This window comes from Carcharodon carcharias, chromosome 11, assembly GCF_017639515.1.
Source record: "Carcharodon carcharias isolate sCarCar2 chromosome 11, sCarCar2.pri, whole genome shotgun sequence".
In the NCBI taxonomy this organism is placed as follows: Eukaryota; Metazoa; Chordata; class Chondrichthyes; order Lamniformes; family Lamnidae; genus Carcharodon; species Carcharodon carcharias.
In genome coordinates this window covers 119,469,290-119,485,166 of record NC_054477.1, presented here as the reverse complement: position 1 = coordinate 119,485,166, position 15,877 = coordinate 119,469,290, and the positions used below count along the sequence as shown (strand labels likewise).

General features: G+C 43.2%; 1 protein-coding gene across 2 annotated transcripts in view; it reads right to left on the bottom strand.

Moving 5' to 3' along the window:
* LOC121283780 (uncharacterized protein C3orf85-like) overlaps positions 1-10,695 on the bottom strand; it is a 64,109-nt gene extending 53,414 nt beyond the window's left edge. The window contains exons 1-2 of one of the 2 annotated variants that reach the window (XM_041198491.1): positions 10,588-10,695; positions 10,194-10,243 (exon numbers count right to left, since the gene is read on the bottom strand). In XM_041198491.1, coding sequence (XP_041054425.1) covers positions 10,194-10,242 — 49 coding nt within the window. In that variant the 5' untranslated portion in view covers position 10,243; positions 10,588-10,695. Of the gene's footprint in view, positions 1-10,193; positions 10,244-10,412; positions 10,496-10,587 lie in introns of those variants that run through there. The other variant, XM_041198492.1, reaches the window with a different exon arrangement.
* Between the last annotated feature and the right edge of the window lie 5,182 nt (positions 10,696-15,877).

The following is a 15,877-nucleotide window of genomic DNA, read 5'->3' as shown; positions in this document are numbered from 1 at the left end:
TGCCTGTCTTGCACTGACATGGCATCCCTGAGCCCACTCGCCTTGGTATTCCCATAAGCAGGTTGGAATCACTCGGTTGTACAACAATATGATTAACTTGCAATTATGTTGTTGGACTGAGTACAATTAGCAGAAAAGGTTGACCTTTCAGTCCATGCATACATTGCATTAATGTTAGGCAAGCTAATCTCCTCCTTGCAGTTCTGGTACGTTACCTTTCAAGTGTGTTTTCTACAAGACTTTCTGCAGAAGGCTAGAGGCAGCATCTTCTGTGGCAAGAGAGCACTTGAACCAGCATACCAATGTGTGGAAGATCCTCCAAGTAATTGATCCTTCCAAAGCTCAGTAACCAGTAATTATCCATCTCATTTCCTGAAGTTACAGCGAGGTTAAGATTCTAGAGGCCCTGGCTCCTCTCAGTATTTGGCCCAACTCGCCATTCTTCATGTGCCAGCCTGTACTAAGAGAATCAACAAGCTATGGGATAGGAAATAATAGCCGAGTCCAAAGTTGTGCCCAGCCAACATCCACACACTCACTTCCCATCAGGAGTCTCTGGATAATGATCAAGAGCAGCGACACTGGCTAAGACATTTCCTCTTAGTTAGTCTGGCCACAACCCAATTCAAGTGATTGCTGAAGTTTTATTCATACCATCAATGTGGTCTTAGTTCTACTTTTATTTGAATGCTTTGCCAGGATACTTAAAACAACTTATAAGTAAATAAAACAAATCCATAAAATAAAAATAAACATCTCCAACAAAGGCAGCAGTATTTTTTTTAAGTATACTAAATCTCCAAATATATAACATACCAACTACCGAAATAAATTTGTATGCACTAACAGTGTTGGCTATGTAAATTAAAATGAGTAAAATAGTGACACATCACCAACTAGAGGCATTTCATAATTTTTGATGACATGTTTGTACTACAAGTGATGTCCTATATGCTACATACGCTGCACACTTGTCTCTCAATGATGATTGTACCCGAGAATGGTGCATCCATTGTACTTTCCCTGACTAGTGCTACTAACAACAGTTAATTTATCTTAGATGGCAGCACTTTTCTGTGAGTTAGAACATTGAGGGTTTGAGCCCCAACCCATCACTCAATTATATAATCTCAGCTAACACTTCAGTGCAGTACTAAGGGAGTGCAGTATCTTCAGGTGCTGTCTTTCTCATAAGATTTAACTGAGCTGACTTCTTTCAGATGGATATAATTTTTTTTGAAGATCAGGAAGTTGCCCTGGTGTCCTGGTCAACAATCATCCCTTTACCAATGTCACCAAAGACAGATTAACCAGCTATTTATCTCTTTGTTATTTGTGGGATCTGCCTGCAGCATTTGGCCGCAAACAACAGGTCTCCATTAACCTCTGACCCCTGCAGTTTGTCAGGGGGGAATGGTGTGTGGAGCATTAAAATTGGATGAGTCAATATATCAGCATGAAGCCTCTGCATTCCCACCAAGTAGCATTTTATCTTGGTCGACTTTCAAGGCAAATGAGACTCCTGTCACAAACTGATGAGGGCCTTATTTAAACGTGAATGCCATGGCTCGCTGACATGATCAATACTATGCTACTTTCACTGGAAATCAGGAGGAGTGTACCATCATGGTAAACTTCCCCAGAGAAGACTATTGGGAGGCAGCGGAGTGTCCTCAAGAGGCAAGTTTTTTTTTTAAACTTTTGGAATATTTCTTGGGAGCCAGAAGCATGAATTCTCCTTCAGACCCCACAAAGAATCCTTGAGCATCTCTTGTTATGATTGTTCCAATCCTTCCCTTGAATTACATTAGCTCTGAGAGCCCCCACACCTCCCTATCCCCCCATTCACCTTATGTCAGGGGCCATTCCCTTTGGTCCCCAATGGCATCTGGTTCCCATCACAAATCCCATTCCCACCTGCCAACCCTGGCATCATAGCTTCAGCCAGGAGGCAGATGTACAATGTTAAAATCTGGTCTGGCTGTTAAAACCATCTGGGTTTTGCTACATTCTCTTTCCCCAGGTGTGCTGCCCTATTTGAACCACCAACAAGTCATTCTTTCTAAACTAAACCCCTTATAATTCAAAACTAATTCATTAGTTGTGAAATGCTTAAGGACATCCTGATGAAGTAGAAGGTCCTATATAATAGCTCTTTCTTTCTTAGTGGCCATTGTTCCTTTATTCCTGCCATTCAAGAAAAAGGAGACAGTCATTATCATAAAGAAATTTGCCACAATAGACCTCAGACTTCTAAAATATGTGTGCATCTGAATAATGGTGTGGCTGCCTGTTTTCTCACAAGTATACCAATCACAAAACAAAAACACCTGGAAGAACTCAGCAGGTCTGACAGCATCTGCAGAGAAGAACACAGTTAACATTTCGAGTCCGTATGACTCTTCAACAGAGCTAAGGAAAAATAGAAAAGGGGTGAAATATAAGCTGGTTTAAGGAGGGTGGGACAGGTAGAGCTGGATAGGACTCAAAACGTTAATTGTGTTCCTCTCCGCAGATGCTGTCAGACCTGCTGAGTTTTTCCAGGTATTTTTGTTTTTGTTTTGGATTCCCAGCATCCGCAGTTTTTTGCTTATACCAATCACAATGTGTCCTTGTTAGAATGCATGTTAGAATAATGAACCGCAAGCACAGCCTGATTGCCTACACCCAAGTTGCCACCTACAGACCCTGACACATGCTAATGACTATAGAAAGTTGTCTGCATGGAGCCCATTTTAGCACAGTTACTTGTAGTGCCATGCCATCTTCTGAAAGGACATCTCTTGCTGTGTAAGAATAATAAACCTGGTGAGAGTAATGGTCAGCTGTGGCCTTAAGTCCATCTCTTTACAGCCAGTGCAGACCTATTAGACTTTTTTTTTGTTTCTGGGATATAGCCTCATTGGCAAGGCCAACACTGGTTGCCCATCCTTAATTCCCCTTGAGGAGGCGGTGATGAGCCATAGTAGGCCTTAATGAAATTTTTTTTCAAGATTTCTGTGAAGCCAGAAGGATCAAAATGCTCCCCGGGCAACACAAATCACTTCTGGCTGCTGCCAGCCCATTCTTAAAATTCCCCTCCACATCCCAATGTCCATACCTCCCATCTTTAAGCAGGCCTTAACTACCAGCACACTGCATGGTGTGGTGTCTGAATTTACTGTGGAACAGATGGGAGAGCTTCAGTGGAGAGCCTGCTTGACACCTGCAACTCGCCAAAAAATTGTGATTGAGACCTGATAATGATCCAAGATGCCAAATTCATAGGACCTGTTGTTGATGTCACTTGTGTTTGGGGCCCAGACCTAATGTCTTCCCTCATTATTCTAGCGGGATTAAGAAAAAATAGTTGTTGGGATATGGGTGTGGTTGGTATGACTGGTATTTACTGCCAATTCCTGGATGTCCATTAGAAGGTGGTGATAGGTTTTCTTCTGGTATTGCTTAGAATACAAGGCAAAGATTGGGGGGGGGGCGGGGTGGTGGAGTGGTTTGGCGACGTAGTGGTAATAGCACTTGTCCAGTAATCCAGCGGCCCAGGCTAATACTCTGGGGACAGGAGTTTAAATCCCACCATAGCAGCTGATTGAATTCGAAGCCAATTGATCAAATCTGGAATTGAAAGCTAGTCTCAGTAATAGTGACCATGAGACTATCATCAATTATTGTAAAACACATTTGGTTCACTAATGCCATTTAGGGAAGGAAATCTGCCATCCTTGTCTGGCCTACATGTGACTTCAGACCCACAGCAATGCAGTTGACTCTTGATTGCCCTCTGAAATGCCTGAAAGCCACTCAGTTCATGGGCAATATATGCTGATCTAGCCAGCAACACCTACAGTGAATGAATAAACAGAAAAAAGCAATCCTACAGTGATACAAAGTCCTGGTTAGACCACACCTGGAGTACTGTTAGCAGTTCTGGGCACATTTTTGGGAGGATATACTGGCCTTACAGGGTATGTGACTTAGAATTATTAGAAATGTAAATCGATTCCAAGAATTAAATTACAAGAAGAGATTAGACAAACTAAGAGTGTATTCCTTGAAATTTATTACACTTATTATGAATGGTATACAGAATAGATGTGAGTAATTTAAATGCAGGAGCCTAAACAGCATGATTTGGATCTGGGCATTTAGCGCCATCTAAATCATTTACAGGAGGTTGATTTCTTAATGGGATGTAGGACCTACAGGGTTTACACAAATTAAAAGTGTATTAAATAATCTTAGGGCAGAATTTTCCGCCTGCCGGGCGGGCGGGCCCAACCCAATCTCCGGCGGGCGGGGAGCCGATCCCCACCACCATTTTCCCTGGGCGGGCCAATTAAGGATCGCCCAGCATGACATCTGGTGGGAAGCACCATGCGTTTCCTGTGTGGGCAGGGGGGGGGATTCCCCAAAAGCAAGAGTGCGCTCATTCAACAATGTCACTTGAGATGGGACATGTTTATTATTTACACTAAAACTTTATTAAAATGTTTTAAAACCTGCATGAAACCTCATCCCGCCGGTGGATGAGGTTTCATGTTTTCTCTATTTGTCGCCGGGGCTCCTGGCCTGCCCGCTAACCTTAAGGTTAGACGGGCAGGTCCTTTAATTGTTTAAATGATCCTGTCAATGGCCTCAAGTGGCCACTGACAGGTTGGTGGGCCCGCAGCTGATTTGGCTGTGCCCCTGCCTTCCTGAAAATTTAAATGGGGCGGGGTGACATCAGGGGTTCCCCCAAATGTCATCCGCGTCATTTTACATGTCGGCGAGTGGGCCCCGCCCCCTGCTCGCCGACGACAAAATTCAGCCCTTATTGTTCATGCTTGTATCAAACTTTGTCCAATTATTTCCCCCTTACTCAGGAAAGATTTTTTAATTATAAATTAGCAACGTAGATACAACAACAGGAAGGATCAACGTTTTTAGTCATTTGTTTCAAAATAATATTACTGCACATACTTGCGGTTTTGTTTTACAGAAATGGTCAGTGATAACTCAATGTCAACTCAGCTAACCAGGATAGTATCTTAATAACATGAAAATAAATTTAAATTGGCATGAAAGAATGCTTTTTATTACATTACTCAATTAATTCTAAAACCTGGTTCAGGAAGATTAGGTGAGAGGTCTGGTCAATATTATTAATAGTCATTTGGTAGTGCAGAACTTGAGAATTGCTGAAAGAAGAGTCATGTCGAAGCTTTTCGTCTTGCACTCATCAGGATGTTTCACAAGAATATGAATATAAGGGGAAAATAACAATTTACACTGTATGAGATGATTGGTTGGCAAGTGGACTCTGACTGGTAGAGGCATCGCCATGGAGAATGTACCAGTGATGGTGATTGACAGTTAACTGCCAAGCATTGCTTAAAATTTAAACCAGGTAGCTTGATCTTGATGGGTCAAGGCATTGCCCTGAGGAATAAGTCAGAAAATATTTGTCACTTATTTTGTTTAGCTGAAACAGGCGCAATGTGTGTACATGTTCTTTCTGTCTGTAAAGAACAGGGTCCTGTGTATTAATATATGTAGCTTCCAGTACATGTAACTGCGAGCCTGACTGACAATATTCATTTGGCTGTTAGCATCATTCTTTGTACAGAGGATTATTTAGCCAATCATTGAATCACATATAATGCGATTCCATTATGTGGCACTAACAGGATGATGCCATCAAGCCAAAAAGACATTCTGCCTATCACACAAATGAGTAATGTGGTATATGAATTTCAGTGCCAGTGTGATGCTTGTATGTAGGCCATATGATCTGCCAGTCTTTGAAACATATCAAACAGCATGTCCCAACTGCTGTTCGCAACAGGCAAAGTACAGACCATATCCAACCAGCCTGTGCTTGCAAAACTCAAAACACAGTGTCCGTTTTGTTTAAATTAGGTTGAGGCAATAATTGTGGGATTAAGTAAAGCCAAAGTTTTTGAATTTAATGTTTAGATGAATCAAATCAAATTTGGGAAATTCCAAAAATCAGGAAGAAAAGTACTTTGACAAAAAGGTTTGACTATTTAAGCATCAGCTCATAGACACTATAATGGTCTTCTGATAAAAAGGACAATGCTTTTGAATAAAATTGGCAAAACTAAACCTCATAGTTTACAGGGTCAGTTCTGCTGTGTATGTAATTCAGTTTCCTGGGAGGCAAGATCCAAAGTATCCTAAATGCTATAACATTTATTGGCTAAAATTTGTAAAATAATAAATACTACACTTTGCCAACATCTGTATTTCCCTGAATATACATTGTTCTAGGTTAATGGGAGCTATATAGCAATCGTGTGTGCCAGGTATAGAAGCTCTCTCTTGGATCAGGTACAGACGGGATTAACAGACACTGAGAACAATCATACCAAATTCAGCTGAAAAGAGAGTCTTGTTGCCTAGATGTTTCATCTTGCACTCATCAGGACAAATGCAAGAACAAATTTCAAATGATTGCAACAATTTATACTACAGGAGAAAAGAGTGCTGACTGGCTGCCAAGTTTACTCTGATTGGCATGGGTGTTGCCATGGAAAAAGCAATTGAGAACTATCAGCTTCCTAACCGCCTGGTTAACTCGAAAAGACGTAAGGTTTGGACATATTCCTTTTGTTTTCAGAGAATAAGCCTCTGTGTATGAACGTATGTCGCCTCTAGCATGCCTGAAAGAGTCACGTTTTGAGCTTGACTGATTATCTTAAATTGGTTGTTAGTGTAGTTATTAGCATTCTCAGGATTGTTCAACAAATGCCACCCAATTACAGAGTCACATCTAACAATAGATATTCTGATTTGGGTTTTGCAAGCATAGGCTGCTTGAAAGCATTCAATGGTCATTGCAATGAAGGCGACCACCACCTTGAACTTTTGCATCCGCCCTCACGCCTTCTCCTCTCTCCCAGAAACATGATAGGGTCCCCCTTGTCCTCACTTACCACCCCAACAGCCTCCGCATTCAAAGGATCATCCTCCGCCATTTCCGCCAACTCCAGCATGATGCCACCACCAAACACATCTTCCCTTCACCCCCCCCAGCAACATTGCATAGGGATCGTTCCCTCCGGGACACCCTGGTCCACTCCTCCATTACCCCCTACTCCTCAACCCCTACCTATGGCACCTCCCCATGCCCACGCAAAAGATGCAACACCTGCCCCTTCACTTCCTCTCTCCTCACTATCCAAGGGCCCAAACACTCCTTTCAATTGAAGCAGCATTTCACTTGCATTTCCCCCAACTTAGTCTACTGCATTCGTTGTTCCCAATGTAGTCTCCTCTACATTGGAGAGACCAAACGTAAACTGGGCGATCGCTTTGCAGAACATCTGTGGTCTATCCACAAGAATGACCCAAACCTCCCTGTCGCTTGCCATTTTAACACCCCACCCTGCTCTCTTGCCCACATGTCAGTCCTTGGCTTGCTGCATTGTTCCAGTGAAGCCCAACGCAAACTGGAGAAACAGCACCTCATCTTCCAACTAGGCACTTTACAGCCTTCCAGACTGAATATTGAATTCAACAACTTTAGGTCTTGAACTCCCTCCTCCATCCCCACCCCTTTCTGTTTCTTCCCCCTTCCTTTTGTTTTTTCCAATAATTTATATAGATTTTTCTTTTCCCACCTATTTACATTATTTTTAAATCTTTTATGCCCCCCCACCCCTACTAGAGCTGTACCTTGAGTGCCCTACCATCCATTCTTAATTAGCACATTCGTTTAGATAATATCACCAACTTCAACACCTCTGTGTTCTTTTGTTCTTTTGTCTGTGACATCTTTTGATTATCTACTCCTATCACTGCTTACTTGTCCCTACAACCACACCACCCCCCCTCCACTTCTCTCCCCCCACCCAACTTAAACCAGCTTATATTTCACCCCTCTCCTTGGATTCACCCAGTTCTGCTGAAGGGTCATGAGGACTCGAAACGTCAACTCTTTTCTTCTCTGCCGATGCTGCCAGACCTGCTGAGTTTTTCCAGGTAATTCTGTTTTTGTTTTGAACTTTTATATGTCTGGGTCATTTCACAGATCAGCAACAGACATCTATTGAGTTTTGCAGTCAGCTGTCCACAAATGTATTAGCCAGGTCACGGATGCCTTGTATCTGAGAGCGATCCAGTACATCAAGTTTGAAAAAGATGTGGCCAGTCAAGCCCAGAGGGCTGCAGGCTTTCCTCGATGGCCAGCTTTCCTCAGCACCAGCACCAATTTGGCTATCAAGGCTCCAACAGACCAGCCAGATGTATTTATTTATCATAAGAAATTCCAGTCATTCAATGTGCAGCTAGTATGTGACCACTGTAAGAGGGTCTGCCTGTTTGTGCTAAGTCTCCAGCTCTTCAGATTTCTGCACAACCTCAGTGGTTGGCTTCTGGCTGACAAGGGGTACAACTGAAGACCTGGTTGCTGACACAATGCAACAATCCACCGCAGCAGCACACAAGAGATTCAACAGGTGCTTTTGGCCTGCCTGGCTGTCTATCTGGGCCACAAGTTTAGGTATCTTGGCCACTCAGGGGCCACCCTTCAATACCATCCAACAAGAATGTCATGCAATATGATGGTGTGCTGTGCCCTACATAACCTGGCATAAAACAGTGAGTACACTTCAAGAACAAGTATCTTACTTGATGCAAAATTGCTCTGGGGCATTTGATGCATGTGTTAAGGCACTAAACAAATGAATACCAAATCTTTCTCAAGAAATTACATGTTGTTTCCACTGCTGTTGGCTACTTGAAGATCTAGAGGCCAGGGGTGAAATCTTACCACTTCCAAGAATTTTCTAGTATCAGGACCAAAAGCAGGTCACAAGTTCAATGGTGTTGGCTGGTCACACAACATCACAATAGCTATGTTGTCCACATTTGGTTAATGAGCCACTTCCCCATTCATCTTCTAATTAAGGACAGTGGGTGGGTTCTCGAGGCAGGGTGCCCAGTCAGGTGGTCTGAAAATGTGGACAACCAGCAGCAAGGTAGGAGCTGTTGAAGCACATAAGCTCAAAATGGAGATGCTCTCTGAAGATTTATGAAAATTTCAAAATGAAGAATGGCCATAGTTGGCAGGTCATCATGGAGGCGGGGAAACCCTGCCACAGGATTGCTTATAGCCATGGCCGTGGCCATCTGATGCCCATGTCTTTGGGTGGGGGGGATTTAGAAGTGGTATCAATGATCCTCCACTGTGACCTGCCACCATATTACCATCAAGCTTCAACCTCAGTGGGGAGGCCTGTCTGGTATTGGGAAGATCCCAGCAGCATCATCTTGCCTTTAATAAGTCCATAATTGGTTACCTGCTGCTGCTGGGTGGGGCAGCTACTGCCACATTAAACTCGGGTCAAGAGAGTGCTCAGAGCTGGAAATGTGTTGGGGAGGTGACCTGATGTGCTACCTTCAAATTTTGCAACCAGTTCCACCTCCACATCTGTCTCCGTGGGGCTGGGAAGATTTTGCCCCAGAACTTGTCCGAATTACCAGTACAATTGTTCATTATAATTAGAGCCCAAATCAAATTATCCTATTATAAAAGCAAAATAATGGGGATGCTGGAGCTCTGAAATAAAACAAAAAGTGCTGGAAAAACTCAGCAGTTTTGGCAGCCTCTGTGGAGGGAGAAACAGAGTTAATGTTTCGAGTCCAATATGACTTCTTCAGAACCGAAAAGCTTTCTGTTATAATTTCAAATAATTCTATGCTATCAAATTTGGCCAAACTTTTGCTTTCCAGCTATTCATACATTCAGCATACCAGACTGGCATTCAAAAATTGCATAAATTAAATTTTAACTGTACAGCATTTCATAAATATCCATACAAATAAATTCAAATTTGTTCAATGTCAACGGATGTAGTGTGTTTTTCACATCACCATGACATTGAGCATTTTATTCAAGAAAAAGTTTGCAAACAATATCACACAATCTGAAGAGACGGAGGATGAAACTTTTTTTTACAGTAAGGCGGAATGTAACTTTCACATAGCATTTAAGTAAAAGTGTCCTTGCCTGAAATGTACGAAGTTCGTGGTTTTAACATATCCTGGAGTTCGCCGGTGTTGGTACTTTGAATAAGTTTCCTGTATACACAGTTAACATTTCAACTAGTGGGTGGCTTAAGAGTCGTTTAATGTAAGATAGTTGGGACTAGCAAGCACAAGAGTAAGAAAGGCCAATAATGTTTCATTCTTACCATTCATGAGCAGAGCACCGAGAGTAAGCTGGATGGTCACAAACGACATTCTGTGAGAAAACACAAAACAAATTTCATCAGATAAGTTTTCTACCTGCTGCAAAACAAAGCCAGAACTGAACAGATATAATAAAGCGTTTAGTTATTTTATCATAGGCTCGGTACACGCGAAAGCTGCTTCATCTCATATTAAGGTGCGGTAGAAAGTTACTAACTTACATTGCCTGTCTAGTCAAGCACAGACAGAAGAGTCTGTCTGATTTCTCCTAAGGTGAACTGAGTCGCACTTCGGAGACTCCAGCCCATTCCAGGCTTGGCTGCGAATGGTCCGTTGCTTTGACACTGACTCCACCTCCGCCCATTCCTAAACAACCAACATTCACGCTGCTCTTACCTCCTGACTGTCGCTCAAAGGTTCTGCAGGAGTCCAAGGCACCTCTGGCACATGGCCGATTGGAAATTCTCTTTGGTTTTCAACTGAGGGAAAAAGAAAGTCAAAGCCTTTTTTTTAGAAAATGTTGCTGCTTTCTTGCCAGTCAAAATGGCGTTAGTAGGACAGCAGGTGACTGTCTCCCATTTAAGATGGAGATGAGGAGGAATTTCTTCTCTCAGAGGCTGCTTAATCTTTGGAAGTCTCTACCCCAGAAAGTAGTGGAGGCTTCATCATTGCATATATTCAAAGCTAAATTAGACATTTTTTATCTTTATGGGTTGTGGGCATGCAGGAAAGTGGAGTTCAGGGTACAGTCAGATCAGATATTATCTTATTGAATGGCGGGAGCAGGCTTGAAGGGGCCAAAGGGCCAACTCCTACTACTTATGTTCTCTTATGCTCCTAAATAGTGAATATTTATCTTAAAGTATAGATGCCAGCCAGACAGAACCTTCTTTATACTGCTTGGTATCCTGATTCAAATTCACTGTCCAAGAGAAAACTCTGTGCACGTGTGTTTTTGCAATATCTGCCACCCAGCATTACAATTTAGAAGAAAATTACATTATACCCCCTGTAGTGCCAATATCAAGCCATGTCAGTCAGCACCCCCAAAAATCTAATTTCTCTCCCCTTCAGCCCTTTTAACATCTGACCCCAATTGTGTACTGTTAGTTTAGCGTTGGAGCAAAATGGAAGTGGTTGTTATATAAATGGACCTTAAGGTGGTGGCAGGGTTGTGGGGGTCGGTATTGGTCAAATGCCCAATGACTCCAGAGAGCAGATTCCCAGCAACCGTCAGTAATTTTCCAGGGTGCCCTTGGAAGTGAATACCATTACAAACCTTTCAGAAATGCTAGTTTATAAAAGTCACGGGGCACCTGGCAAAGAAACTTACAACATAAATTTGGAAACTGGAAGCTTCTAAGACATTTCAAAGAAATTCTCACCAAAGCCATAGATTATTTAACTAAATTTGTGGCTATCAGGTGAAAATATTGCACAGTGAGCATTAAAACCTGTGATTTCCTGCTACAGCTGCAGTAACAGTCTTACCATTGTTGTTACTTTCCATGTTGATGGCTTTGAAATATCCAGCATGGATATTATTTATGTCTTGTTTTAAAATGTACTACACTTAAATATAGACTTCACTTTAGTAAGTTTTATTCTTGATCTTCCATTGACAAAATTAATAGATAACAGGAAAGGTTATTTTCTCCTCAATATTTTTCACTGATAGTTGCACAAATTTTTCAAACTTTTTTTTCCATTTGTTATTGTGGAACTACATATCTGGACCAAGAACAAATAGGATTTCTTTTTGTCCAAGTCCACTTATTGGCTTCAGCAACAGAACTAGTTTCAGAATTATGCCCAATCATGGCAGTGAGGCATATGCTGGGCTAAGCTGATGTTCAAATAGTAGGCAGAAGTGACAACAGGGGCACTACTGGCTCAAAGCCATAACCATTCCTCATTTGAATGGGTGTCCAATCTAAGACTCCACATGTGGATCCGAAACCTTAGTAATCCAGCCCTCAAAGCCCAGGCAACTCAGTCCTATTCAAGATTATAGTTCTTATTTTGCCTTCTGGTTCTCAATCCTTCCATCAATGGGAATAGTTTCTCCCTATCTACTCTGTCCAGACCCTCATGGTTTTGAATAACTCTATGAAATCTTCTTTCGACCATTTATTCTCCATGGGGAACAATTCCAATGTCTCCAATTTATCTGCGTAACTGAGGTTCCTCTTCCCTGGAACTAGTCTCGTAAATTTTTTCTGCAATCTCGCTAATGCCTTCCTAAAGCATGGTGCCCAGAACTGGGCGCAATACTCCAGTTGTGGCTGCACTGGTGCTTTACATAGGTTAATCAAACTTCCTTGCTTTTGTACTCTATGCCCCTATTGATAAAGTTTAGAATACTACATGCTTTATTAACCACTCTCTCAATCTGTCCTGTCAACTTCAATGATTTCCTGGCCTCAGCTTTTCATTATATTTATCAATGACTTAGATAAAGGAATAGAGAACTGTAAATCCAAGTTTGCAGATGACACTAAGTCAGGTGGCATAATAAATAATGTAGATGGGCATTGGTAGATTAGATGAGTGGGTAAAACTGTGGCATATGGGTTCAATATACGGAAGTATGAGATCATGCACTTCTGATGGATCAGAGTATTTTCTAAATGGTGAGATGTTAAGAACTATGGAGAAGCAGAGAGATTTGGGGATCAAGGTACAGAAATCACAAAAGCTGGTAGGCAGATATAAGTCCACATATACAACTGGGAATCAGAAAAAAAACAAAAATACCTGGAAAGACTCAGCAGGTCTGACAGCATCTGCAGAGAGGGATACAGTTGGCGTTTCGAGTCCGTATGACTCTTCATCAGAACTAAAAAATATAGAAATGAGATGAAATTTAAGCTGGTAGTTTTGGGGGGGTGGGACAGGAGGAGCTCAATAGGGGGCCAGTGATAGGTGGAGGCCAAGAAGAGACTGCCAAAGATGTCATAGACAAAAGCACAAAGGGGTGTTGATGGTGATGATATTATCTAAAGGATGTGCTAATGGGGACATGAAGGGTAGCAAGCAGGACAAGCTAGTGACAGATGGCCCTAGTGGGGGTGGGGTGGGGGGAAGGGATCGAAATGGACTAAAAGGGGGAGATGAAACAATAGATCGAAATAAATTTAAAAATAGGTGGGAAAAGAAAAATATATTTGTAAAAAAATTATAAATTATTAGAAAAAGGGGGATCGGAAAGGGAGTGGGGATGGAGGAAAGAGTTCATGATCTGAAATTGTTGAACTCAGTATTAAGTCCGGAAGACTGTAAAGTGCCTAGTAGAAAGATGAGGTGCTGTTCCTCCAGTTTGCGTTGAGCTTCACTGGAACATTGCAGCAGGCCAAGGACAGACATGTGGGCATGAGAGCAGGGCAGTGTGTTGAAATGGCATGCTTGCGGACAGACCGAAGGTGTTCTGCAAAGTGGTCACCCAGTCTGCATTTGGTCTCTCCAATGTAGAGGGGACCGCATTGGGAGCAGCAAATGCAGTGGACTAAATTGACGGAAGTGCAAGTGAAGCACTGCTTCACTTGAAAGGAGTGTTTGGGCCCTTGGATGGTGAGGAGGGGGGAAAAAAGGGGCGGGTGTTGCACCTTCTGCGGTTGCATGGGAAGGTGCCGTGGGAGGGGGTTGAGGTGTAAGGGGTGATGGAGGAGTGGACCAGGGTGTCACGGAGGGAATGATCCCTGTGGAAAGCTGTTGGGGGGGATGAAGGGAAGATGTGTTTGGTGGTGGCATCATGCTGGAGTTGGCGGAAATGGCGGAGGATGATCCTTTGAATGTGGAGGCTGGTGGGGTGATAAGTGAGGACAAGGGGGATCCTATCATGTTTCTGGGAGGGAGGAGAAGGTGTGAGGCTGGATGCGCGGGAGATGGGCTGGACACGGTTGAGGGCCCTATCAACCACCGTGGATGGAAAACCTCGGTTAAGGAAGAAGGAAGACATGTCAGAGGAACTACTTTTGAAAGTGGCATCATCAGAACAGATGCGACGGAGACAAAGGAATTGAGAGAATGGGTTGGAGTTCTTATAGGAAGCAGGGTGTGAGAGCTATAGTCGAGGTAGCTGTGGGAGTCGGTAGGCTTGTAATGAATATTGGTGGACAGTCTATCACCAGAAATTGAGACTGAGAGGTCAAGGAAGAGAAGGGAAGTGTCCGTGATGGACCACATGAAAATGATGGAGGGGTGGAAATTGGAAGCAAAATTAATAAGTTTTTCCAGATCCAGACGAGAGCATGAAGCAGCACCGAAGCAATCACTGATGTACCGGAGAAAGGGTTGTGGGAGGGGGCCGGAGTAGGACTGGAACAAGGAATGTTCCATGTACCCCATAAAGAGACAGGCATAGCTGGGGCCCATGCGGGTACCCATAGTCACACCTTTTATTTGGAGGAAGTGAAAGGAGTTTAAGGAGAAATTGTTCAGTGAGAGAACAAGTTCAGCCAGACGGAGGAGAGTAGTGCTGGATGGGGATTGTTCGGGCCTCTGTTCAAGGAAGAAGCAGAGAGCCCTCAGACCATCCTGGTGGGGGATGGAGGTGTAGAGGACATCCATGGTGGAGAGGAGTGGTTGGGACCAGGGAACTGGAAATTGTTGATATGATGTAGGGCGTGAGAGGAATCGCGGATATAGGTGGGAAGAGACTGGACAAGGGGAGAGAGAATGGTGTCAAGATAGCAAGAAATGAGTTCCGTGGGGCAGGCACAGGCTGACACGATCGGTCTCCCAAGACAATCCTGTTTGTGGATTTTGGGTAGGAGGTAGAAGCAGGCAGTCCGAGGTTGGGAGACTATCAGGTTGGAAGCTGTGGAGGGAAGATCTCCAGAGGTGATGAGGTCAGTAACAGTCCTGGAAACAATGGCTTGATGTTCAGTGGTGGGGTCATGGTCTGGGGGAGGTAGGAGGAAGTGTCTGCGAGTTGACGCTCAGCCTCTGTGAGGTAGAGGTCAGTGCGCCAGACAACAACAGCACCACCCTTGTCAGCGGGTCAGAAAATATCTGGGGAAGACTGGAAAAGCCTCGATTTGACTTCCTGAACATCTGAGGCACCAAGGATTCTTTAAAAATGCTATTGGAATGTTAGCTTTCATTTCAAGAGGTCTGGAGATAAAGGGCTGGAAGTTAAAATACAGATTTATGGCTGGCAGTCATCTGGAATATTGCAATCTGTTCTGGTCATCATATCTCAGGAAGGATATGTTGGCTTTGCAGAAGGTGCAACACAGATTCACCAAAATGATAATGGGACTGGAAGGGTTAAATTATGAGGACAGGTTACATATGGCTTGGAGTATAGAAAAATAAGAGCTGATCTAACTGAAGTGTTTAAGATGTTTAAAGGGAAGGTAGAGAGAAATTATTTCCTCTGATGTGGAAGCCCAGAACAAGATGACGTAATCTTAAAATTAGAACCAGGTTATTCCGGGGTGATGCCATGATTATTATTTCTCATAAAAGGTAGTGAAATTCTAGAACACTGGATGGAATCATCCCGGATTTGCACTCACGATGTTTTACCTGACGGCCGTGATATAGCATGAAAACTCGCCCCACTATTTATGCATTCCTGGGAAATATGCCACTTCCATGGCAGGTGGGCTCCGATTCGCCTGTCACACTATCACCTCCCCGCCTCATCACACCAGGCACCACATTTAAAGTGCAGATGTGC